This window comes from Epinephelus moara, chromosome 24 (genome assembly GCF_006386435.1).
Source record: "Epinephelus moara isolate mb chromosome 24, YSFRI_EMoa_1.0, whole genome shotgun sequence".
NCBI lineage: Eukaryota > Metazoa > Chordata > Actinopteri > Perciformes > Serranidae > Epinephelus > Epinephelus moara.
This window is the reverse complement of record NC_065529.1, coordinates 40,036,818-40,064,789: the sequence shown is the minus strand read 5'-3', so window position 1 is coordinate 40,064,789 and position 27,972 is coordinate 40,036,818. Positions and strand designations below refer to the sequence as shown.

General features: G+C 42.4%; 1 protein-coding gene and 1 long non-coding RNA gene across 2 annotated transcripts in view; one reads left to right on the top strand and one right to left on the bottom strand.

The window, feature by feature from the left end:
- Positions 1-27,972, top strand: part of LOC126386368 (uncharacterized) — a 128,732-nt gene that overhangs the window by 9,327 nt on the left and 91,433 nt on the right. The window lies entirely within an intron of this gene.
- si:ch211-286o17.1 (hematopoietic progenitor cell antigen CD34) lies at positions 122-26,493 on the bottom strand. Its single transcript, XM_050038662.1, has 8 exons — positions 26,270-26,493; positions 13,212-13,313; positions 12,474-12,736; positions 11,241-11,333; positions 8,218-8,338; positions 7,242-7,294; positions 6,078-6,227; positions 122-2,841 (listed from the first exon to the last, which is right to left on the bottom strand). The coding sequence occupies exons 1-8, from the start codon at positions 26,346-26,348 to the stop codon at positions 2,653-2,655; spliced, it is 1,050 nt and encodes a 349-aa protein (XP_049894619.1). The 5' UTR covers positions 26,349-26,493; the 3' UTR covers positions 122-2,652.

The window sequence follows — 27,972 nt, the reverse complement described above, 5'->3', positions numbered from 1 at the left end:
ATGTATTTTATAATGTGAAAGAAGTATCTCACTGGATTTTTGATGTGTGTGTGTGTTTAAATTTTCCTGTTCATAAATCAAGTAAGCACCACAGAAGTAAGCCGAAGACAACCCACAAAGATATTGTCAACAATCACAGTTTATGAATCAGGCACAGGTACTACTAACAGAGAAAGCAGGCTTATTTACACATGCAGTACATCGTGAAAGCAGCCAGTTGTTCAAAAGACAAGCTTAAAAGTGTGTACCACTGATGTTAAAAAAAAAGTTTCATATCAACAAGGAGATAAAGGCATTCTTGGGAATGCTGAACCTGCTTTATGTTGTGAAGGATTTTCACGGCAGTGATTTTTGTTTACAAGCTCGGCAACTTGAAAACTCCCGGTCTGTTTGGTGTTTTTTGTCTTTTTTTCTGTTTCTCTGAATCTAAAAAACACTGCTGCTCTTCACCGCTCCAAAAGACAGTGGTGAGAGTAGTAAAAGTTTGCATCTGTCAAAAAAATAATACAAAAACTGTACACTAACGTCATCATGAAAATCACCACTAATACAGAAAGAGAAATGTACCTTGCAACCTATCCCAATAAATCTTTGACCAAAGGTCAGTGGTTGTCAAGGTTTAGGTGTTCATTATGCTTATCAGTATAAAGCATTGAGACAAATACCAACAGTTTTCAGCGGACATTTCCATGTTATGAACACCTTATAGGGCTCGGTATCAGTACTCAACACATTGAAGGTATCGACTGAAATAACCCAGTACCAAGTAGTATCAAAACTTCTCCAGTCAAACCTGCATTTGCTCCTTTTTGTACCCAAATCTAGAAAAAAAGACTGTGGTTTTACTTGCAGCCAGTCACTACAAGCACTTTAATGCGACGTGTGATTGGCCCACTGCCACAGCAGGTACAACCCATACAGTCTGTGGTGTGGTGAAAGGGACCACGTTGTATTTGACAGAGTTGGCAGTTCAGCGTGCCAAGATGCCACCAAAACATTCAAAAGTATGGTTGTACCACATGCCTTTGGGTATCTGGTGGTATTTTACTCAACTGAATGTCTCCATTCATATGATGGGTATCAAATCAAGTACACTCTAAAAAATAATCCACTGGTTCAACTTTAAAAAATTATTTTATTAACTATTTGCATGCATCTTTTTAAGGAGTTCCAACTGTGGCCGTATACAGTGAATCCTATGAGTCTTTTGTAATCTGAAAAAAACTTTAGTACAACCAATGTGATTTGCTTTGACCATTAAGTTGAATCAACTTAATATTATCCAAACGTTGTGGTGATATTTAGTGGTCAAATTATTCTATTTAAGATATTCTAACTTGTTTATTTTTATTCCATCCTACATAAAAAATGTTTTTACTTATGACCAACTTCTTAAAATAAGTTGTCAACTGACTTTATTTATGCTGAAAAACTTCTTTGTTTTAAGCTTTATCCACTGACCCCATGAATAATTTTTTAGAGTGCAGGAAAAAAGGTATCAAGTTAGGTCCTACATTGGTATCAGCATCACTTTAAGAGTCCTGGTGTTGGTACTGGTGGTACAGCCCTAATAGCATGCCTGGTAGCATTATTTCATTCCTCAGTGAAACCAAAGATTTGCTGCTTGCCATCTTATCTATCAATTTGGTTTTTGTTGCTAACACTATATCAACTGGTCTTTGGTTTCTGTGAAGAATGATAACAATGGTAACAAGCAATAATTAAGCAAAATGGCAGTTTTGTAATTACTGTTTGACCATCTGTGAGGAAAATATAGCCAACTTTCAGTGAATACAAAACCAATGGATCTCTTTCATTCATTTCTTTCTTTCCCATCTCACACTTCATAGGTCTTAACAAGGTTACGGCAAAAAAAAAAAACAACAACTATGAAAACAAACATTTCCTGATGAATATCGAAAATCATCAGGAAAATCAAAACATGGCTGTTTTTTAATTACTGTTTGACCATCTGTGAGGAAAATATAGCCAACTTTCAGTAAATTCAAAACCAATGGATCTCTTTCATTCACGTCTTTCTTTCCCATGTTACACTTTATAGGTCTTAACAAGGTTAAGGCAAAAAAAAAAAAAAATGTTTCCATTTCCTGAATCAAATAGAAAAAACAAGCAGTGAGCGTCAGTCCTTTTTAAAACAGTACAAAAGCTGGTCTCCTTTCAACTGCCTGGCTTCATTGGTTTCATTGCACCACAATGGTGGATTGAAATGATAGAGCATTCGCTGCGTCTTCGTCGTGAATCAACAGCACATATTTGGCATTATTTGGGGGTTCTACAGTGATTGTTACAACTAGACCCAAGTCAGGGCGGCTAACAAATCCCAGCCGGTGCCCTGCTGAGCAGTCTCAGTCCCAAACACAGCATATGTAGGCTCCTCTTGACACCAGCGAAGGCCAGTGATCCCAAACTTTTCACATTACAGGCATTGTCATTTCATCATCATAATCATGAGCTTCATCATCGTCGTCATCATCACGAGAGGTGCAGCAGAGGAAGAAGGGGGGGGGGTATTTGGTGGATTCATGCAGAATTTGTCTCAGTGTGTGGACAGTCTCTGAGGCAGCAGAGGGGCTTGTGGGTAGTGTGTCCCAGTGGGTGATGGGCAGAACAGGAGGTCAGGGGTGTCAGGATTCACATCTCCGTGTCAGCCACTGGGGTCTGGGTGGCAGAGTGTCCGTTAGTGGTGGGGGCAGGGTTGGTCCCGTTTTCTGGTGGAGACTCACCGTTGACCGTCGGCTTGTCGAGGGGCTCCTGGGGTAGAGGGGCCACAGACACCAGGGTGTTGGCCTGGTTCTCCTCATCCACCTGGAAAGATTCAGCCTGAGAAAGACACACCAACATCAGAACTCATACAGGTTTAAGACACACATCTAACACCAACAAGTTTCATTCTGCCGTTGGAATATGACATGAAACAAGCAAGAGAGTGTGCGGTTGAAAACTGATTTGTTTTTGTGGGCGTTGTTCAAAAATAAATTCTTTTTTAATGAGGTTTATGGGTTTCAGCTGTGTGTGCACTCAGAAGGGTTTCGGTAATTGTTTTCCTGTTGGGAGGTTGACAGTATGCATGCATGCTTGTTGTTTTACTTTGCCTCCAGCTGAAAATATGAACCCTTTGTAGGTGCCTTTGTTTGAGTTTGGTGAGGTGCTTTGGCTGTCGGCAAGAACCTTGAGGATAATATTTGATGAATGTGACAAACACTTATTCGGTAAATAAGACACCAAACAAAAGACAATTCAGCAATCTGTTCCATCCAAACCATCATATGGGTGTGTCCCTATGTGTAAACGTTTTAAGAAGTGATGTCATAAGCTTGAGAGAGAAAACCCCCCCCAACTAAAACCATCTGTAGCCCCCTGGCAGGGGATTGACGTAGAAAAAGCAGAAAGCCCTCAATGCTGCTTTGAGTTAAGAGACATGTGAATCAAGCGTGTCCTCCCCAGAGTGTTGAGTTAACCGGAGGATAACCATACGTTTGACCTCAAATCCATATGTTCTTCTTTTCAAATAAACAGTCACCTTGTACAATTTCCTCAGCGAACTGGATCTTGTGGGGCCAAATTTTCTCAGCTTAGTTCAGTAAAGGTGGTTGCTTCATTGTCAGCCCATGATGCTTTTCTTTTGTTGCACTGTAAGCACTGATGTGGGGCAATACAGGGTAGACAGATAATGTTGGTCGAGGTGGAATCTTCTTTTAAAGCTAGCCAGAGACTTTGTGTAATAGCTGATCTCATGATTGCATTTAAATGTGACTTAAGCAAGATGATAATTACACCTCTGGTGTGAAATACAGCTTTAATGATTACCGATGTGCAAACAGCTACAGACTTTTGGCTCAGTGAGCATTAACAGCAGTGATGTGGAGAGGAGAACCACATTAAGAGGTAATCCTAAGTGCTAATATCGTAGGCAACTGGACTTGTTTGCGTTTCTTGAAGACGTTTCGCCTCTCATCCAAGAAGTTTCTTCAGTTCTAAATGACTGGTATGAAGTTGCAGGCTATAAACCCTGTGTGGGTGGAAACCCTTCCAGAGTCGTAGGGGTCACGTGAGCTCTTAGTTTCAGAGTCGTCTTCATGAAATGCAAGCAAGTCCAGTTGCCTACGATATTAGCACTTACGATTACCATGACCTGGGTGACTGAGAATCTTCACCGACACATTAAGAGGTAGTTTAACTAGATTTTGCAGAAGCTTGCGAGTAGTTCAGTTTCATTCATATTTGCATAAAGATTTAAGTTGTTAAATTACTTTTTTTGACATTTTTGTGTCGTTCACTACTGTTTTTTTTTTTTTTTTTTTTTTTAAATGTCACCATTGCTTCTCTTCTATAACAGAGCCCCCTTTGACCATGATTGCTTTTTATTAACAAATGCTGTGAGAAGTTGTTGCATGCTATTTTAGTATTACCTCACAAAACAATTCATTCTGGTTGGTGCAAGGCCCCCATCTGAACTCTAGTTTCCGAGGGCAGGTGTCGGAGTCAGTACATTTACATGCACAGTTAAGTCGAGGTACCGTTATAGCTTGACTTGTGCATTTAATTTGGCTACTGTCCTTGTCTCAGTGTACAAGCACGGGAGGGGAATTGGTTTATTGACCGAAGTATGTCCAACTCTGCTACAACAGGTGCCGATATGCCCCCTTTCAGCTTGTTAGTATCGGACCTTTTTTGGTTGACCTATCATGTCACAGACCAAACAATCTACAAACAAGTTAGCTACGGTTAGCTAGCAGCAAACTGGTACCATGGTGGACAACTTTACAGCTCTGTACATTTCATCTGTCCAAAAATGCACAGCTCTGGATGCAGATTTAGCCATGTTGTTACTGGCTTCTTCTTCTGTTAGGCATTTAATGCTTTTGTCTTCCGGGCCAAAGCCTGGGGCGGAAACTATGGAGCATGCTCAGAGCACCTCGGCCAGTTTGGGTCTGATTGACTCTATACATGCAGGAGTAATTCAACTCCCACTTGCATTATCTGGGTGTGTTAGTCCGATTTTGAGAAATTCAATTTAGTACGATTTCAGTTGGACTAATAGTTTTAGTCGTACAAACACAATAAATCGATTTTCTCTGATGTCATGAAAACATACCGACTGATAATCATTGTCCACAAAACCAAAGCTGACATTCCTGCACTTTCCCATGAATAGAGGCTTTTTTTAAATTTCTTGTTTGTGTATGACCTGTGAACGAGTGGGCAGTCTTTGCAGTAAACTCGACTGAGAGGCCTTTTTTGTTGACATGTGACTTTTTTTTTTTAACTCTCTCTTGCTTTAACTACAGAATAGGTCGATTTCCAATGAGTTCCAAAACGACATATATTACTATCCTAACAGTTACCATTTTAAACATGTTCTTAACGTTAGAAAACGATCACAGTTATGCTATAAAATGTCTTGTTGGTTATAGGTTTAGGAAAAACATCATGGTTTGGCATTACACAAGTACTTTTGTTACCAACATTATGTGTCATATGTCATATGACAGACATCACATACTTCAATTGCTAGTAGGCTACACTTACGAGCATACTTCGCCATGAAGTTATTAAAAGAAGTCAGTGTTGACTTCGGGCTATGAACACTGGCCTCCTGAGTGAAAATCCTGTGCTTGTTTGACCCATCCACCACCCCTGCCACCCATCCTAAAGGGACTTTTGTTCACTTTATGCAACATTACGCTGACTTCGTCACTTTGTATACTAGGTCATTTCACATCCTGCTCTGCTCCATAATAATTACTACAGCCAGTAGAGGGCTACGCCTTACAATAAATGTGAATATGGATTGTAATAAGCTGCTTGCACAGTTGACCTATATTGCTATTTTGTATTATATTTTGTTATAATTTTGTTATGTGTCCAATGTCAATTTGACACGTTTTTACAAAGTAGTTTGAACTTATTTTTCTAAGTAGCTTAAGTTGACCAAACTAGAAGCTTCTCCTGAGAGTAGCTTTGCTGTAGTTCAACGTCTTCCAGTGTGAAGTAATTGGTAGCTTGCAAATCTATGCTTTTAAAGCAGCTTAACACACCTCCTCTAATCTACTCACCAGTCTGACGCCTTTGGAGTTCTTGTGGTGGGTCTTGAGGTAATAACCAGCTACCAGCAGTGCAGCCAGCAACAGGCCAGTCAGCAGCAAGGAAACCAGTACCAACTTAGAGTTCTTCCCCCAGCGAGGAACAGCCTCCTTCACATCAGTCTGATAAAAGAGAACAAAATAATGTGAGTCAAGTGTTCATATTGTGTGTCTATACCAAGTCAGAATTATATTGCCTCCAGCAAACCAAACAAATCATCAAACGCTCTGTACAGACTGAACCTGACATGCATGAAAACAGGAGATAAAGCGCACATGTTAAATAGAGTACATTGTGTGTAATTGTTATCCTGGTGGATGGAGATCTTCATTATCTGGTTACTGTCATCTTGTCTATTGTGACTGAAATTTAGAAAAGACACAACCCCACCCAAAGCCTTTGTTTATGGAGATGTACCTACAGAATTTGTAGTATTTCCTCTGGCTTCAAGGCAGTGTCAAAACAAAAAGATGCCAGTGAGCAGACAGCATAATGAAGAGTGACTGTTTGGCTGAAACACTGTTAAATTACTAAGACGATTATTCGGTATATGATGGAGTAGAGAGGGCAATGTAGTGTATGTTGAATGCAAAGAGACAGAGGGGTGTGACAGGCACACCCATAACCCCAGATTGCTCCCTGGGTAGTAGAAAAAATGTTTTGCAGCTGACAAGTGGATTGTTTGTGGGCTTTTTGTTTGTCACACAAACTGACAGCCTGGCAGCTTGAAGCCTTTGGAAAAGTCTACACACTCAGGCAGTGTTTTTCTTCTCCCCAGTGTATTCTGCCATCTAGTTTCATTATGAGTCAACCAGACAATTTATGGTGGCTGAGTCTAGTGGATGTAACTTTATGCTGTCGGTTGTGTATTTCACAGGCTCTTAATGGTGAATGGTGTGATGTTGGCTGGACATGTGACATTGAGTGTCCATGCCTGGGTAAGGCTATTGAACAGACAAAAACATAATGCATTTGGAGGAGAAACACTGTCACACACTAAATCATGACTCTGCAGTTCCCGACTGAACTGAATAATTTATGATCTGTATAATGATATAGCACTGCCTCTACCATTAGAGGGAATACTGTATATTTTTGTAGAGTAGTTCTATAATTCAGTATATGTGGCACTGTACCTTATCTTTGATGTTGTCGTTGTTGAACTTGTTGGCCATGCCTGCAACATCATCTGCAAATTAGAAAAAAAAAAAAGAAGTTACAGTCAGTGTTTTTCCTGTTACATTTTTTTAATACATTTTTTGTTGCCTAGGGGGTTGCTGGTTCGAACCCTGGGTGGGGGGTTCTGTGCAGGGTTTGCATGTTATTCCTGTGTCAGCATGGGTTTTCTCCAGGTACTCCAGCTTCCTCCCACAGTCCAAAGACATGCAGGTTAACTGGTGACTCTAAATTGTCCGTAGGTGTGAATGTGAGTGTGAATGTTTGTCTGTCTCTATGTGATAGTCTGGTGACCTGTCCAGGGTGTACCCTGCCTCTCACCCAGTGTCAGCTGGGATAGGCTCCAGCCTCTTAGCGACCCCTAACAGGATAAGCAGTTATGGAAATGAACAGAAGTTTTTATTCACAGAGAAGTGCTACTTAATAAATAGTACCCTATATCATTGGCTCCCAACCTGAGGGTCCTGGCCCCCATTAGGGATGGGCAAAGCTTAATGGGGGATTGCGAGGCCTTCTTGGTTTTAAGGGTTATAAGAAATCTTTTCTTAAATTATATATAAAGTAGGCCTATATCTCTAAGTTCAAAAAATAAATTTCTTATAAGGCTAACATGTGTTCAAGTGTTTGTTTTTCTGATGAGTTTGGTTTTAATTAGTTATTTGATGCACTAAAAATTGGGTGTGACGTCATGTTTGGAAGCTGTGTGTGTCAGTTCCTGGTCTTGTGATCAATGCTTGCAATTGGGTTGGACAGGTGGCTCCACCCCTGATAGCTACTGCAAACACTGCCTCCAAAGTGCCTAAATCTGGGATATTTTGCCTTCATCTTTGTACAGTGGGAAGAATAGGTGATGTGTCATCAATGCAGTCTATGTTTATAACAATGCGCTTCATCCGTCTTTTTTATCGTATTGATTACCACAAGAACGTTACTGACCTTCAACATATTTTCCAGATACGACGATTTCATCCGAGTTGTCCTCTTGATAAATATCCAGCTTACAGTCTTCACCACACAGCTCCTTCAGAACACTTTCAATCTTCGCTTTGGTGTCTTTCTGCAAGGAGACCAAAATGAAAGCTAATTAGAATTGAAACGTTTTTCGTTTTAACGTGAACAGTTTAATTGAACAAATTCCAGACTGCACAATGTGACATTCAACACTAATCCCAAATGATTAGCTCTCTACAAAATCACAACGCCTTCCTTAAGTATTGCCTTGAATCTTCCCCCCCACCTCTAATCCCTTCACCCTCTCTTTCTTCATCTTTCTTTGTCTTTAATCCAATAAGGACCATCACAACCCGGTGCACAACCTTTTCTCTGATGTCATCTGATCCAAACATCAGAACCTGCCACACTGTAGGAGCCCTTGATCCCACTTTAGGAGTGCACAGATGGATAGATGTGTAGCTATGAGCAGGACAAAGTGACCTCTATCTGGAAATATTTGTCTTAAGAAGCTCTTTATTTGATCTCTGTGTTTTTTTATGCATTATGAAATTTAGTCTCAACATTTTCTCTGCTGTGGCACCAAAATTGCAGACATTGCAACACTAGATGAGCTTCTTGATTACAGGGCTGGATGTGAGATATCACCAAGACCTGCCTTGTTTGCAACTCCTTTATCCTTTCACACAGTCTCTCAGACCAGGAATACCTTTGCTGAACTAAATCCAGTTCTTACACAATAATGTATTTAAGAAATATTTAAATTGCTCACAAGCAAAATAGGATCATAGGTTGCATCAGTTGAGATTAAACAATTTTAAAATGGTAATGCAACGAATGTGAATGGAAGAGAGTTCACTTTAGACCTCAGTTTAGTCCTAAAGTTGAAATACTGGATTGGATTGAGCCAAAATAAGCAAGGCCAGCGTCAACTTTATTTATACAGCACCTTTCATACAATTACACCGCACAAAGTGCTTCACAGAGCAAAAATAAAATAGCATCGATGCCAAAAATGACAACACTAAACCAAAAAAAAAAAGTTTAACCAAATAGAAGTCATTAGAATTAATGGACACAACGGATAAAATATAGTAGAAAAGACCAAAGATACACCTTAAAAATTAATGCAACAAATGATGAGACACCTTATGTAAAGCAAAACTAAAGAGAAATGAAAGTGTCGTTTAACCTCCTGAGACCCTGTGTCCTCATATAAGGACATCACAGTTTGGGTTTACGTGGCCTGATACTTCATTCTTCATGACTTAGAACTGTTGCACTTGTTCGTGGACACTATTATGTGCCATCTAGTGGTAGTAAGAGCACAATACACTAATCCATGTAAAAACAAGATGGCAGCCATCTCTGCCAAGTCAGTCTGAAGCCGATCCCAACACAGTAGAGGACAAGGTCCAAAACCTGATCACATTTTATGGTTGAAGCTCGTTTATTCATGATTAATAGTGTTGGTAGTTTGATATGGCAACAAATTTGACCAATTTTAGCAACAGTAACAAGACGCTGTTAATTAGTAAGTACTTGTTTGAAGACGTTTGGACTTTATTGCTGTCTCATTTGAGGACATTGGGACTTAATTATCATTTCACAGTGTTTGGTTTTTCATGCATATCAGGTCCTGCTGATCCCAAATAGCTAGGAGAAATTAACAATGCATACCAAAAAAAGTTTGGGTATCAAGAGGCGAAAATGTCCACAGAGGTGGAGTCTCTCAGACAGCTACAATATGGCAAAACAAACCCTGAATTACTAGAAAATATTGCTGGATTTTCAGAGTGGTTGATGTCTTTGTCTGAGCACACGGGGAGCCCTCTGTTGTATATTTTGCTGCCAACAGCGGTTTATGCATTGTTTAAATGTTAAATAATACATTTGCTGCTGAGGCTATATGAGAGCCATAGCTAGCTGAAATCACATCTAGTGGGTTCAGACCTCCACATAGGCGCTGCCGCACTGTGATTCCTGTAGACCTCAAAGCTGTTATCCTGAGACCCTGAAGAATTTGTGTTTCTAAACACAAACACACCCACGCTGCTGCTTCAGGCCTCTATACATTACACATTCTACAGCAGCGGGGGGCCCACCCATCGTGCTCCCCTCCCTCTGCCCTCACAGCATGCCCTGGCTTACAGGCAACAGAAATCTCATGGACTTTCCATGAGATGAAGACTTTAAAAAGGATGGGCACAGTTTTTCTCTACCATCGCTGATTTATGGGCATCGCACATGTAACAGTCACTGCCTCTTAAATCAGGAAGAATTCCCTGCTGAGCTGATGTTTAGCAAGCTGATAGCCAACTGGGAACAGCATCAAAAACCAAGCCAGAGACTATTTGGTTTTCTGGTGCAGTTTGCTGATTTGTGTGTGAATATGCACGTGCATGAATACTTTGCATCCCTTCAGCTTCATGTGACCCAATGTAGGATTGTTTGCTGCTCTGCTGTATCATCAATACCACTGAAATGTTATCTTTAAAGGGGAACTGCACCATTTTCCAAAAAAAAGTCCTAAGGTTGTCCAATATTATTGGTAAACATGAGCAACTCTCCTGAATCCAAAAGCTAGAGGGCTAAAACTAAAATTTGTGATGTCATAGGGTATAAAGTCTTACAGATGACACTGAGAGCACCCAGAAGAATGTTGGGTATTAAATAAAACCCAAACATTCTGTGGGTCCACAAAATCAGTCTCCCATCTATTGTTTACGGAGCAGCCCCAGACTTTACACTTTATGATATCACAAGTTTGAGTTTTGAGTTTGAGACGGTCTTCTCTGTTTTAGCTTTGAGAGAGGAGCTCATGTTCACAATTATCGATCCAACTTTCCTTGGCCATGGAAATAACATACTGGAATTCATAGTTGGTGTTTTGCCTTAAGCAAAAACTTTCTTTTTCTTTCTGTTTCGCCACACAAACAGAATATTTATTTTACAGCACATATAAGTAGATACATAAACAGACAGAAGGAGGTGTTTTCTGAACTTACACAGCTGGAGGAGGCCTTGAGTTTCAGATTGACTGCGTTTTTGTCCTGGACTGCCTCTTTGCTGACACACACAACATCATCCTGAGGCACGGGCTGCAGAGAGAAACCAAAACTCCTTAATTATCCCATGTCTCACCGATCTGCTTATGACATGCCGAGTTGTAAAGAATTATTCGGCTTGTGGCCTTTAACATGTTGCAGTACACAACAGGTGGGTGGACACACAACTAAAAGCCCCTGATTTGCTCCCTCTGTTATAAGCCTATTTGTTTATTTTATCTTTTGATTCCAATCAAAGAGGAAATCTGAATGTGTACCTACTAGAGTTGTTCCAAAACCGGTATCAAAAATGTCTCTGATGCTACCTAAAATGCTGGTCAGCAAGTAGTCTATGCACCGGTGCCCACCCTACCTACTGAATGTAGGTATCGGCCAAAAAGCATATCAGGAGGGGGAAAACATGATACTGGTACATTTCCAGTACCTACAGCACAGCATGTAACAAACTTGTTTGACCATTGCAGAAAAACTAAAGAAAATTTAAGAGTCACTCTGGCTATGTGACTGAGTTTGGTCTCTCATATCATATACTACAAATGTGTATCCAATGAGCTGGAAGCACAACATTTGTAAACAAGATCAAACAGATGTGACCCACTGAGATGAAAATACATCCTAATTTTCTTATGCAAAAACTACTACACCACTCTTCCTTCTCAGCTTAGAGAAGAACCATTTACAAATAATGTGATGCCTCATTGTCATTTAAACCATTTGCAAATTTGATCCATGGGAAAAAAAGGTGTCCCCAACATGACGAAATAAGACTAGTCCATCCATCCATTTTCATAACTGTTTATCCTCTTGGGGGTTGCGGGGGGGCTGGAGCCTATCCCAGCTGACATTGGGCGAGAGGCAGGGTACACCCTGGACAGGTCACCAGACTATCACAGGGCTGACACATAGAGACAGACAACCATTCACACTCACATTCACACCTACAGACAATTTAGAGTCACCAATTAACCTGCATGTCTTTGGACTGTGGGAGGAAGCCAGAGTACACATAGAAAACCCACGGAATCTGCATGTAAAATAACTGACTGTAAAGAGGATGGTCGACTTTCTGTTATCAGTTACTGTCAGATATCAGTGTGACCCCACAGATACGACCAGACAGCATATTCAGCTTTATGATGGACTGAGGGATCTGAGGGAACTTCTTTATCTTACCTGTGGTTTGTTGACGGGGCCGTCACCTCTGGCAGGCATAGGTGCTTGGGTCTCTGGTTCCACAACTTTGGGTGCGTCAGTATGGACATCAACTGTGAACTCAGTGTTCTCATCTGCGGTGTCCTCTGGAGCTGCAGGGTTGCTGTCGTTGTTGGCTACTGCCTGTTCTGTAGCTGTTGCTGTTGTCGGTGCTGCTGTCGTCTGTTTGGTCATTACTCCAGGGCCCATGCTGGGGAAAACCAGGATTTGAGGATCCTCTGACTCTGCAGAAACAATTCAACTTAAACTGTTAATTTGTTGGATGTAACAGGACACATGGGCTTTCACTCACATTGTAGGTCAGAGGTTGTTATGTGGTTGAATCTGAAAAGTGATGCAACCCAGGGCTCTAATCACACTTTAAATGCTGATATATTCTGGACCAAATGTTAATGAGATCCAATCAATCAGGCTTATGCAGTTCATTAGTGCTGCTTATTTAAGATGTGAAGAATTTCTTCCTCATCTTCCTCTCTGTAATCAATGTACTGTTGCTCTGGCTTTCTTTTTGCTTTTGTCCACACAGTATAATTCAATCTTTCAAATGTTGATTTATTTAAATTTTTGGTGTTGTTGTTTTGGGTGCTTGTTTTTCCCATCAGTGAGCCCTTTGTTTGCCCTGATACATCTGTATATCTGTAGAGTAAACCTACAAAACGTTTCTTTAAATGAATGGCAGTGCCAGTCAGTGTTTCTTACCAGGAGCTTCAGTCGCCCTTGGAGACATGTCTCCTCGTACGCCTGTTTCCACAAATGGCACCGTCACTGCGACAATTTCCTCTTCCTGTGCCATGACTCCTGCTGTGAAATCAGAACAGTTGGGCTTAACTTCACTTTGTTTTAAAAACACAATGAATGTTCTAATTGTCTCATTGTAGATGCAGTCGCATATCGTTAAATCAGTGACAAACACAATGAAGTTCACACTACATAATTAACATGAACTGTCAGACTAAGAGTTCTGTTAATTTAATTCACTTCTGTGATTGTCACAAAATTAAACCATTTTTATCTCATACTTTTGGAGATATATCGAAAATCTAAATTTAACTCCATTAAACCCTCTTGAGCTCAAGCATTCAAAATGTAGGGACAACAGATGTAAATTAGCTGTTAGCTAACTCTGGTGCAATTACTTTTAATTGTGCGCTGTCCCTGTAAAAAATAAACAATAATAAAATTTAAAAAAGTATCTCCTCTTACAATGTGTTACCGAGACACTCCAAGCTCAAACAGATAATGTTACCACTTTTAAAGATTTAAACGTCCTGTGTTTGAGACTTAGATGGATTTAGTGGCCGAGGATTGCAGATTGCAACCAGCTGAAACTATTCCAGGTTAGAATTCCTTCAGTGTTCATTGTTCAGGAGGTTTTTCCTAGGAGCCGAATAACCTGCAGAGGTCTTCTCCTCTCTAAAACAATCATACCTGGTGATTTAAGGCCTGTTTAGATGACAGCGGTTTCTCTAAAAATGGAAAAGTCTGTCCTTTGCGTTTTAAAAAACTTCCGCGTTTATATGACGACGTTATTGAAATGATCCCCGTTCACACTGAGCCGCAAAATCTACTGGAAACGCTGTAGTATGCACGCCGGGCCAATGGGTGGCAGTGTAAATTTGCAAAGCGCCTTCCTCTACAACACGGTGATTACAAACCAAAACAAAGAAGACACAATGGCGAAAGCACGCACAGATAACTTTGTCTGGATGGACGACGAGGTGGAGTTGCTACAGTAGATCTACACTTTGCTGGAGAAGCATTGATAAATTGAACAGGGTGAGCAACACAAGCAGAGCTCGGCATTGTTGTTGTGATGGTCGACTTTCTCGCGCATGCCTAGTGACTGGAACCGTAATGCGCATGTGCGAAAAGTCTAAAGTTTACATGACAACGGAGATGGTGCCGTTTCCAAAAAATTGCACTCTGGAACCTGTTTTCAAAATGTTGCGTTTTCAGGCACCCAAAATGCCACTGTTGTGTAAACGTTCGGCCAAAACGCAACTAAAGTTCAGTTGAAATCGTTGTCGTATAAACGGGGGCTAAACCAGTAAAAACACTCAATGAAGCAGTTTCACATGGAAAAATTCTGTGGATTTTTGGACACTTCTGTCACAGAGGGGCTGTGAATTATGGTGGCTGACGCAAACATGCAAATCACCCTATCTAGAGCCACTGTTTGGTTTGTCCATTCTGGGCTACTACAGAAACATGGCGGTGCAACATGGCGATCTCTGTGGACAAGGACCTGCTCCCTATGTAGAATTCAGTTCTTATAATCAGGTGATTATACACTAAAGAAAACATACTGATGATATGATATTCCATTTCTGGCAATATATCCTCCTAAATCCTACACACTGAACCTTTTTTAATATGATTTAGAGTGTGCAGTTTCTCCTGCTTTAATATAACATCAGTTTTCGGACTGTAAAAGTGAAGCCGTCCAATGATGCCTTCTGAAATTATGCCCTGGATGTGAGTAATTTGCACACAGCAAGCTCACATGAACAAAAGTGGACAATCTGTGATCAAATTATCACAGGTGCATACCAGTCTCAGCCTCAAAATTAAGTCTAATGGTGAGCTCTACTTTCTCCGGATGGAGCGCTCACTTAAGCTACTTAAGTCCAGCTACTCAGAAGAATCTGAGCTATTATCCCACGTCAGTTCATTATAGTTCGGCCGTCATGATGTGATTAAGTTGTAATGTGAGGTATAGCTCATGGCTCAGATGGTCTGTAGTTCTCACCAGTGTGCCCGAACGTCAAGTATCATCTGAGTGCATGAGCTCATGCAGTGTGTGAGAGCTCACACTGAGAGTTCTTTGTGTTCCCAGAGGCCTCTACAGTGATGGAAGATTAGGTAAAAGATCTCTCTGCAGTAGATAACTGATGTGCTCAGATCCATGGATCACGTCATGAAGTCATTTACTTTGAAATGCAATCTTCTTCTCTCTGAGGTTTCTCTACAGATCGTGCGGTCACAGTGACTCACTTCAGGTTCGGCTCGAATGGGACATACAGAATACGTTGCTGAAGTGTATTAATGTGAGCCGAATGATTTTCCATCTACCCTGTTAAACAGTTGAATGCCCTGATTAAATGCTGCTGGAAGGTGCCAGGTAATGATGCCATTGAAAACATCACTTTTTCCAAATGTTTGAATTATGTAACAGGCCATTATACCATTTTCCATTTTCAGGGATCTGTATGACTTTGGGGCGAGAGCTCTTGATAAATTGCAACCCTGAATCAGAGTCTTGATAGGATATTTCTGCTCAGGTTCTTTCAGGTGTAAATGACTTCACCTGCAAAGTTGTAATAACCTGGATAACTTTCAGGGAACATTTTTATTCTCTGGGCAAATTAGTAAAGTATGCTGCCACACCCTGCAGACACAGAGCTAATGAGCTGAGGCTGTTACTGCTCAGGTCAGATTGCAAGGGTAGAATCCAAGAGTCAAACCAGAATACTCAGCATGCATTCCTCTTCCCCAGATTTCCCTCTCGCTGTCTAACAACAACAGCATTACCTCATTCTCAAAACATTCTCATAATGCCTTACCTCTGCTGCAGATCTCATTACTTCTCACTCTCTCACTGTATCATTCCTTGCTTGTCGCCACATTGACTTTGTGATTGATTTCAGATTTGTTATTCAGGTGTGCTGCCCCCTGTTGAACTAAATGTCACTAACATACGTGCCTCTGTTTACACTGAAATTCAATTTAATTGATTAGTTTGTTTACACTTTGCATTCATATACGTGACTGTAAAACATTAGCTTAAATTATGTTGTTTTACCATACACTGTAAATTACAGGTTTACTCAATAATTTTTTGATATGTGGATAGTTTGAAATGTAGAAAAGAATAACGTGTTTAAAGGTTCAGTGTGATTTAGGGGGATATATTGGCAGAAATAGAATATAATATAAATATGTTTTCTTTACTTTATAATCGGCTGAAAATAAGATTCGTGTATACCTTAGAATGAGCCATTAATGTCTACCAGGGGAGCAGGTCCTCATTTAAGGAGATTGCCATGTTGCAATACCATGTTTCTACAGTAGCCCAGAATGGACAAACCAAACACTGGCTCTAGATAGGGTGATTTACATTTTTGCGTCAGCCACTTAAGTTCAGAGCCCCTCCATGACGAGAGTGTTGGAAAAGAACTGATGTTTCTTTATGTAAAACTGCTTTATTCAGGATTTTTATCTGTTTAAATCACCTGGTCACATTCTCACTCCGACCTCGTCACATATCAATATTTTGGTCATGGACTTTCCACGTCCACATACGACGTGGAAGGTACCCTGGGTGCGTTGGTTGTTGATGTTCTGGGACACCATGTCAAGTTCTGCCTGTTACATGCATTGTCTTGGTTCAGTATTCACTTCCATTTTCACAGGAAATTTACCATTTACATACAGTCTCTTTCAAAATATCATTACGTCGGTACAACACTGCAAATTGACTTTTTTTTTCCTTCAACAACAAACACACGTGGCTCGGTTTAGGAAAAAAGGACAGGGTTTGGCTTTAGAATCTTACGAGATGCAAACACCACTCTCTCGGGTGAAAGTCGTGTTTGTTGGACCCATCCACCACCCCTCGCGCCCACCCTACACAGAGTTTCGCTGCCTTAACTTTCGTCCTTGCCTCGCCTTATTTCCCCTTGACACTGCCGAGTGCTGATACTACGTATCATGCCGACGTTAAAGGACGCCTTTTTTGTTGGTTTCTGACGCTGCAAGTCACTGCCCAAGCGCTGGATTTCGACACTCTCTGAACGTCTGGATCTTAAGATAGAGAAAAAAGGTGAGTACACAGTTAGCAGGTGCTGGGCTAGCTAGGAGAAACACCTTTGTGCACCACCACAAAATACCATCCGTCTCCGTCCAAGCAGTGCTCAAATATTGCTCCATATTAGTCTGCACCGAGTTTGAAAGACAGACTGAATAAGTAACAGATATAAAGAAGTACCAATGTAACATTTTCACCAGTCTCTATGCACTTCATACTGTTTACTAACCCTGTTTTCTGGTGCATAGTGACATCGAATGTGACACAGCAGGGAAAAGAACGAACTGAAAGGCACACTTGTCGACTGCAGAGCACTGTACACAGCTCTGGTCTTTTGGCAATGGGAAAGGAGTCTGTTGTCTATTTTTAGCTGGTATTTCCACATTGAAAAAATGTGTATACACAACTTTTGGTGGAAAAGGGTATTATTCTGTTTTTTTCACATTCTTTTGCTGTCCTAGTACAACATGAGTTGTTTTTCCACCTCTATCACACCCTATTGTCTCCTCATGGTTATCTCTGGTCAATACTTGAGATTTTCACACATAGGATTCACACAGTGGTGGCACTGTGACAAATGCCTGCTGACTTCCTCAGATAAATCACTGTGACAGACAGGTGCCACGAGTACAGAGTAAACACTGTGTGTGCCGGCCTGAGCTAGCAGGTGGGGCAATCATCTCCAAGAAGGTCTTTAATTTTGGCATGCTTAGTGCCAGCAACTGTCCGCTGCAGCTGTCCGTCATACTGTGCCTAAACGTCTACACTTTGTAACTGGTTCAGATGAATTAGAAAACACATCAGTCGCTGACCTCCAGGCAGTTTTGTACTTTCTTTAGCTGTGTCAACCCTAAAATAAAGGGCTCAAGTTTCACAATGGAGCCAGGATGTTGCCTCTCACTATCCCCCCGTCTCTAGTTTACCATTAGGAGCATTAGCATGGGTGTGGAGCAGCGACAGGTCAAGGACTCCCTAACCTTGTTAAGTCTGTCTGTTAGGCTCCTGCTCTTCAGCCTGTGGCCTACAGCTGCCATCCCTCAGCCGCCTCTGTGTGGTCTGTCTGTTTATTTTACCGGAAAGGATGAGGTTCAAAATGGGTGAGATGTTTGGCCATAAATCAGGTTTTCTCATACAAACGTGACACACAGGAGTGTGAGTGCGCAGAGGCTGAAATGTGTTGTTTCAGCTCTGTGATGACTTTCTGTCAGCAGGTGATTTGTAGCGGACCAGAGGGTAAAACTGTGTCAGTGTTGTTGTAAAATGAAAAAGTCTAAAGAATGATGGTGTGGCTGATGGGTATGTTTAGTTTTCAGTTACAGTTTGGGGTTTGGGGCGTTCTCCGAAGGGATATTGGGGAGATATTGTGGTGAGTGACTGGGAATTAATTCACATTTCTCTTTTAAAATGGAGAAAACCACACTGGCTTTATTTTAACACAATCCCCCTGCTCATAGCCTGCAGCATATGTTTGAGTTTTGAGGGATTAGGGAGGATTTTACATCCATACGGTAAAGAGCAAATGTGTTTTGCTAGGCTTGTGCTAATGATGTCATGGCACCTAAAGCACACTTGTAAAACTTGGCTGCTACATTCTCATAAGGCAAAACATAAGCTTCAGACACAATAACACTCGGCCTGTTTTTTTTTTTTTATCTGTAGCTGCCAATAAACTGAATCCAGCTCTGACCAGTCATCACTCGTTACACGCAAACAAACATCCCTGACAGACCAGATGGAATGAAACCTCCGCGTATAATTGCTACTCATGACCAACATTTACAGAAACAGTATAGCGTGATCTGGGTCACTGCCTTTTATTGTTTTGTTTTTATTGTGGATCTAAAAGCTTCAACTGTGGTTATTATTCATTTCAAGCAAACTGTTCCGCATCAATCATGATCATTTGCTGCTTTTCAAATATTTATCTACAGTGTATAAAGAGAAGCTGCAAGTAGCTCAATGAAACCGTAGCCTTGACCTGCACCTTTGTGCTGTAATTGATACAGCGGCGTCCCGGGTGTTGGCTGCAGCTGTACTTCCTGCATGAGGTTCGCACACTTCCTGACAGTGTGACCTCTGAGCCCATCACCACCTCACCGCCCTCTGCCCTCCCCTCGCACACTCAACAGGAGCCAGATAATTACTCACTGATGTAACTGAACCATCCCACTCATACATACTGTACATGAGAGACGCTTGCAGCCCCCTGAGCCTCACATCACCGCTGATACCTTCACAGACTTGTCTTTCATTACGTCTTTTTGCGTAATGCTAGAAAGCGGGCCAAGATATCAGTCATCAGTCGTGTGTCTCGCTATCATTGCACAAACACGACAAACCTAATCAGCCCTGACTCCATATGTTCTACAGCCCGGGCCTTGACTTCATTCCTCCCTTGAAGATTTTCCCACCAGATTGCTCTGAGTGACGGCTGCGGTCTTGAAACGCTCCACCCCGCAACCCCCCATCTCTTGGGACTGCGGATGGAGGAATGTAGCAAGCTCTGGAAGAAGACAAGGCTGCAGCTCAACGCCCTCGCCCCCCCCCCCACCAACCCTCCCTGTCTGCTCGCCCTCTCCTAGTCACGCACGCTAATCCCAGGCATCCAATCTATTGAGGTGAGATGTTCGCCTCAGCCCTCACACCTCCTACAACATACAGTGTAATGTAAAGCAGCATGCCAAGAGCCATATGGTAACAGCTCTTTACAGTGGCCCTAGAAAGCTATGCCTGCTCTGGGTCTCTTAAGCCTGCTTCATGGTGTATGTAATGGCTAAACATGCACAAGTTCCACATGAAGGCAAATGTCTTCTCCACACAACCTTACGTTTATGCCTCTTGTGCCTCCCTGATGACTCCAAGCATGAAAACTCCCGTATAGTACTTGACCAGAGTTGTTCTAGTTCCACTAATGGACAGATTGAGTTGAGTTTCACTGTTTGAAATTTAAGATTTTGTGCAACTTTGCACGCCCACTTCTGAAAGCAGCCAATGCACCCATTCATCTGCATCTACTGTGCAGTACATCTTTCACTGTACACCCTCTATTGTGTGTCTTATATATGAAACATGAACCAGCTGTTGGATGTTTTAATGGGTAGACACTGCCATGACTTTGGCTTCCAGTCCCAGCCTGGCTTCCAGAGAAGTCCTGAGCTACATGTTCATGAGGGACAGACCCCAAACACATGGCCTTACACCCCTGGGCCCCTGGGCTCTCCCTGCTTCTGTTGGGGGAAAGCCTGTGCAGGGTAATGGGGCATGGTGAGGTGATAATGGTCCACACACGCTGATGGACCACCGCGTCAAAAGCCTCGTTTTCACCAAGCAGTCTGGTTCAGTTCAATTTGGTAAAGATGAGAATGGTTATCTTTGAGTTTACTTTGTACGAGTTTTGAATTGTACCAATAGAACAGCTCCATTACATCCCGTTTTTTGTTACCCTTTTGTTGAGTTACCCAGCACCTACTAAAAGGTGGAGCTAGAAACAATCGGCACTCTTGCTCAACAAGGACTCGGTGCACAAACCTGCTATTTTTAAGTATTCCATCGACTGCGACAGAGACTCGAAACACTCCAGTCTGTTCTTTTTTGATTGGAAAAGTTTGGCATGAAACCCCTGTTCTATGGACGATCAGCGAGGTGCAGGTGTTCCTCTGCATCTCTGGTGAAAAGGAAATACAGAAAGTGCTGAACGAAGCAGTTACGCAGCAGTCACCATCCAGTAACAATTCTGCCTACATTTAGGAGTACTGTCTAGTTTAGGTACATATCCATATTGGTTACGGTTCTGAGGGCTGTGTCCCTGAGGCCAGTGTATTTTTTTAAATTCTTTGCAACGGAAGCGCAACACTACAAATGGCCGCAGCGTGACAAGACACTAAGCATCTGTGTTGTTTTTTCTGAGCACAGAGTTTAAAAATGTTCAGCTTTGGGTAAAATGCTTCTCTCATCACTGTCGTCCAATCACAGTGGAGGAGGGGCATGACAAAAACCACAAAGACCAACTGTCACATCCTACATGCACAGGTTACGGACGAGACATATGTTAATATATACTTACGTTTCCTAGATCGGCAGGTCCGTCCTCTCTACATGCATCAGTCTTTCCTTCATCCAGAGCAAGTAGTCTAGCTCGTGCTGACATTTTACCTCTGCGCATATTCCTTATCTTAGCAACTAGACACAACCATAGTGTCGCTGCTGAAAAAACGCCGCACCTCCAAAACGCTCTCAAGCTCTCCCAGCCGAGCATTTCCTGGGGAGCACCTGGCATTTTCAGCTGTAAGAGAACCGCTTTGGTGGACACAGGGCCTGAGGGTACGATACTAAAGGTGTTTGGAAACACAGTTATTTTCCCATTAATGGAGGCTCTACTTGCACTCTTGCCGCCACATGCAGCATACAATAGTTACCACATGATATAATCTTTAAAAATATAGACAATCCAGCTCTAAATGAAGCCATATAATTTATCTCAAATCTTTCTATCCTCAAGTGAAGCTTGCATCAACCTGTGCCAAGAGCCGTTTTCTGCTTTTGAAGCTGAATGTAACTGTTGTGACTGAGTGTGTGAGAGTCTGTCAAGCCCAGACAGCTTCTATAAACACTGTGAAGACATTATGCCTCCTCCTTTCTCCCACAGTTACGTGTCCTGGAGATATTCCTTAAGCATCTGTCTACAGGATACTGTTTGTTTAAATTGCTGTACGTCTTGTGTAGTGTAGATGAGTGGGGTCTGTGGGAAAGGTCTACATGTACAACCCACCATATGAGGCTTTAACATTCATACTCTGGGACTTGCATGCTTCTATACAGCGTAACACACGACGAATTATGTCAGTGTTTCTGAGCAATGTAATACTGAAGAAAAATTGCAAAAACACTTAATTGAACTATCATCAAGTGTAATTTTCCTTCCTCTGCTGCCTCTGGACGTGCCTCAAATTTGTCAGAGTACCTCTTTAGAGTTTCTCTGACATCACTCTGGCATCTATTGGATAGAAATTTGATCCAAGAGCGCACACCCCCTCCACACCAGCCCTCCCACACTCACCCCAACATGGATTTTCAAAGAAGAAGTGTAGGTGGAGACAAAACAATAAGTGTAATTGCTCTGTAATACCTTTTCATTAGAAGATTGTCAGTCTGTTCTCCCATAATTATGCCTTTTTTTGTGTGATCAAATAAGAAGGGGCAGACAAAATACTAAAGTTGGGTTCGGCTTCTTTCAGTTGTGTCTCCAAAAGATAATTGGAAGTTTATATTGTGAAATTATGCAAAAATAAACATGCTATGATATCTTTTCCTCATCTCGTTTAGCCCCATAAGTCGTTCCCTATTTTTGGGTTTTTCTAGTTAATGAAAGCATCGTTCATTCAGAGTGTTTTCATAATTTCATATCGTAAGTCATATCTTAAACAGTCTGAATTTGAGAGTTAAGAGTGTGCTGAGGAATGTGACATTGGAGCCTCGTCCCTCAGGGTTAAACATGCTCTGCAACTCTACCCTCTTTGAAACAACAGACTGCTGACCCCACTATCTCGACTCCCCCCCCCCCCCCCCCCCCAAACACACACACACACACTGCGCTCCCCTCCCCTGTCGTTCCTGTCACAGCGATTAATAGCAGAACCCGGCTCATTCTCCTCCGTTGGCAGAAACGCAACTGGATCTCATGGTTTCAATCAGGCCCGTGGAAGCAGCACTTACTTCACCCGGCGCTGCCCAGCTGCAGCGCTCGCCCAGCCCAACCCCGAGGCCACTGCAGCCCCTTATCAAGACCACGACGCCTGTTTCAGAGGAACCACAATCAGGAAACATGACATCTGCTTTCAATTGAGTGCATTATATCACCCCCCCTCTGAACACACACACACACGCACACTCAATCGCCCACTACAGTTTCACTGCCTTGTGCATTACCTTGAATGAGCCTGTCTGGTTTGAGTGTACGCAGGTAGACTGTTAGGAGATCCTGTTGCAGAGGGAGGCAGATCTGGGCGTCACTAGCTCAGAGGCTCAACATTGATTTTGTCCAGAAAGAATTTGAGGCACCGTATATCTTTCAAAGAAATCTACCCGTGTAATTACTTGCACACACATCCAGGGATGGTAGTGAAAAACAACCATAATAGGCCATTAAGATGCCGAGCTAGACTTGATGTGCAAACACACTGCTCTCTGCTTTTGAACATCAGTTGCTTTCACTTTGAGTTGTTACAGTACGTGTTGCCATCTGATCTTCAGGCTTTGACTTCCCTTCCATGTATCAGATTTATAGATCAGGGCGCATGCCGTTTGACAAAGCAGCTTGTTTGGCTATACCATGTCAACGCTTATTGTGTTTGAATCGAGTAAACAGAGCCTAAAAGTACAGAGGCTGGAACAAGTTCAAAGACAGAGCCGTCGAGAGCTGAGTGGAAAAGCAGCCTTTCTCCTATTAAGAGCGGATGAAAAACCCTATCCCATGTGAATGAGGATCTTGTGTACCAGCATGTGTGTGTGTGTGCCCAGATGTCTACTTGCCACCGCTGGCTCACTTGACACTGCGATTTGACTTGGCTCACTCTGTGCCACTCTCTTCATGAGAGGAATGAACACTCTGTTGTTGACATTCTTTGGTGCATCCGTTACTTCAATGGGCACTGCGCAAACAATGATTTACATAATTACATGCTCTGAGGTTGGCAGTGAGATCGGGCAGGGTTTAGCTGGAGAACCTCCCCAAAACCACTTCACAGCGCAGGCACAGCTTAAGCTATGTCACGAAAATTGTTCATAAGTGTAGTTTTCATGTATTTGAACCGCAGTCTTCCACGCACGAGACATTCCAGTCATATCACTGCCAGTAAAGTCAATCAAAGCATCTTTCAGTCCCTCTGCGTTGCTTCGTCTGACCATCTCCCTGCTTTACCGAAAGACGTCTGCTAAACATCCTTACCAGGGGTTTTCCCTCGGTGTTTCTGATCATCTCCTGTTCAGCCTCTGCTACCACGACCCCCCTCCAGGTTGTCTGGGCAACCGTTACATTCACTAACATCTGTGAATCCGCTCTGACCTCATCACAGTAAAGTTGTACAGTAAGCCCATCTTTCGTCTGCTTACATAACTGCCCTGCTCCCATCTCTCAGGTTGACAAGACAATTCTGCAAGAGGGATCTTTTTCCAAGTCATGAGACAGGTGCTTCATCCTGCAGCTGAAATATTGTTAAACTTCAGTGGTCTTCTTTGTCTTTGTTTCCCATGTGTGTTACATCTGATATCTGCTCCATCGCCATTTATCTGTTTTGACAGAAACATTTGGCCCAACTGCGGTTTATCACATGTTTTGAGTTGCTTTGTTTTAGCAACTTGTGATTTTGGGGAAGATAAACGTCACAGTGCACGTCAAGAGATGATTATTTTTTCTTCTCAAAAGCAGAGTAAAAAAGTTTCACTGCGTCTGGTTCTGAATCTATAGGTTGAAATCATGTCAAGGCAGTTTAATTTTCCAAAGCAGATGCAGCGGCCTCTCGTTGCTGATGATCTCATTCCCATAAGCTTTATCCCATGAACAAGACAGAAGGTTTGAATTAAGCAATTCAGCGCGGGGTTCATTTCCAGCCACAACAGAGAGCGCTGCAGATGATAGTATGGCTATGGTTCATTCTCAGCCCCATTTTTTGGTGACATCTCAGTCTTGCTCAGTGTTTGTTTTGATTTAAACTTGGCTCGGCCGCTATTGAAGAATGAAGCTAGTCATGTATCTGAAAGGTTTCACAGATAGTTCTCCTCTCCACATGATCTATCTCAATTATCTGCTTGCCACTGCAGACAATTAATGGGGTAAAACTGGAGTCATATGCAGTCACACATCCGGATTGATCTGCATCTTAATAGTTAAGCAAGCACGCAGGCAGAATTTTTACATTTGGAAAACAGACTTTCATTGTCTTGTTTGCTCTTTGTCTTGTGTGGGTCTCGATTTCCTCTCATCAGTTTTGAATTGTGCATGAACTAAATTGGAATTTGAAATAAGCTTGCATTGGGGGAACAGTGATTTGAAAAGTTAATCATACGGGATTGTGATCAAAACACAACCTGAATTTGTTTTGGCCGCACCCCATCGATTGGCTAAGATTGGTTTTTTGAATCCAGACAATAGATTAAGCTCTTAATCTTAATTCTTAAAATGTTTCACACTGTGTCTAGAGCTCTGCCATGTGAGCCACATGTCGTCTCACGTTTAACAGCATCGGTCCTGCCTGATGCCTCAATAAAGCCCCTACTATATCGGCCACACTACCACGTTTGAAATGCACATTAACAACCAAACTCCACACCCTCCTCTCTTGCATGCACGCTTCAACTGGCCTCACATTACGAAGCTAAATATAAATACACACATTTCTCGAAGTCCTTGAAGATCGTGGGAATCGGGTCAGTGAAATAGCAAACATACCACCAGAGGAAGGTTCACAAATATTTAGAACTGCATAGTAAAAGGCAAGAAAGAAAGTAATGAGATGATGTTGGAAGTTCTATTTTAGCAGCAAATTCATAAATTCAGATTAAAGATCTTAACATCACATCATCATTTTAACCTTTGCTGTGCCTCCACGTAATTTAAACCCTTCTCTCTAAAATGATCCCTTTGTTTGTCAAGGTATTCTCCAAACTATATTTTTCTGTCTGCATCCTGGAGGAGAAAACATCTTCATCAAACCCTCTTTAAAACACAGAAAGTCTCAAAGATTTCAGTGCAGAGATAGTGTGTTAGCATTCCAGAGAATAAAAAGGTTGTAGGGTTAAAACCTGGATTCAACTCAAAGACCATTCAAACAAACACTCCCTCCACCCCAACCCCACCCCTCCTGGCCCTCCCTCCCACCCTCCCTCCCTGTGCATGGCCATACGATCTCTGAGAAGTTGACCCTCTTTGCATTAAGCATTTCTTTGTACTACTCACCATTTAAGACTGAGGCGACGAGGAGCAAAGCCAACATTCTGCAAGGCCCGTTAGTTCTCTGCGCAGATGATGCTGCCATTCTCGTCCTGAGCGTGCACACGTTTGACGGGCGTGAGTGAAAATCCAGGGAGAGAAAAGGAGAAAAAGGGTGAAGCTGGTTGAGCCAGAGCAGTTAAGGGTTTCCTCTTACCCAGAGCGGGACAGGGTGGATAAAGCACCACTTGTGTTCTGTCAGTTTTTATACAGCCCCCCCTCCTCCCTTACTGAGGCCCAGCCCTACACCCTGTCTTCCACTGGCTACTTTAACCCTTCCTCTGTGCCCCCACCCCTCTAAACGGGGCAAGGCAGACGGAGGGAAGGAGGAGAATGGGGTCTTGTTGGGATGTTGTGTATTTAAAAAAAAATGTGTGTAGCATTCTTCAAATGCCAACCACTATTTACATCTACATTATATAGGCACCTTCAATGGTTGAATCCACTACCAGTAGCCTGCAGTGTGTGTGATGTGTGTTGTTGCACTGCAGAATAAGTTTTGGTGGTCAATGCTCATTATTTCGTCCTCTGCTTGCTTGAGCTGTGAACCCTGTCTGGACGGCAGCGATAATCCACTCCACAATGAAAGGTGATAGCTGACAATAGGGTGACACTCCGGTCCTTAATAGGCTTATGGAGATAGACCGTGGAGCAGAACATCATACTCGAAACAAAAAGTGCGATCCACTGTTATGCAAATGGTATTAATCCATTTCAGTGGCACCGAGCCCCCACCACTCAGCAAGGCCATCAATCAACAACAGCCGTCCCACTGGTGAAGACACCACAGGATCCGTTTAAGTATTTCACACTTCCACAGAGTCCTGAAAGCACCCAGCCCCCCCGCCCCTGCAATTTGGGGATCTTTGCTTTACTTTTGTTAGCTCTGCTGCTAGCTGTTCTCATGCTCTCTGTAAATCACACATCTGGAACCACTGGCGAAGGTATGCTAAGTGACTTGTTGAAAAAAAACAAAAAAAAAAACCAAGCCCCACCCTCCAAGACAAAGAAAAAAGTCGCAACAACACAGAGTCGAGAGAAGTAAACTGGGCCACCACAGCTACATCTTACACACTTGAGAAATGCTCTTGTAATTTGATACCAGTCCCAGTGCCCAGGGTCCCCCCTTGTCCCTGTTTTGGCCCCATCCTCCCCCCACCATCACCCCATTTCCTCCCTGTTACCCCCCCCCTCCTTCCCTCTTGCCAGACCCCTATCAAACATTCAGCTCAAACAGCAGGGCGTTGAGGTGGGCAATTGGCCCCTCACTGTGACTCAAGATGAGCTTTGCTGAAAACCCGAAGAGAATAATCAGTGGTGTGCCCATTACAGCAGCCACAGCTGGACAGCAGCAGTCATGTCACCCCAGTAAAACATTCATTAGACTGTTAGCTTGTTAAGTATTTCTGCTACTGGAGTCCTCGTGAATCACTGTTTCCTGTCAGATGGCAGTAAGGCAGAATAGAGCGGCAATTTTTTTTTCCTTTGTATATTCTTCCATGTACTCCGCTCTTGCAAGGAGCTCAGTACCCTGATTTTTACCTGTAATTTGTGACTGAAAGGAATACTTCACATCTCAAAATGACCATTTGTATATCAATGACTGACCCCGTGATAAATTGAATTTATAAAGGAAAACTTGTGGGGGTTTTTTGGCATGCCTCAAGGTG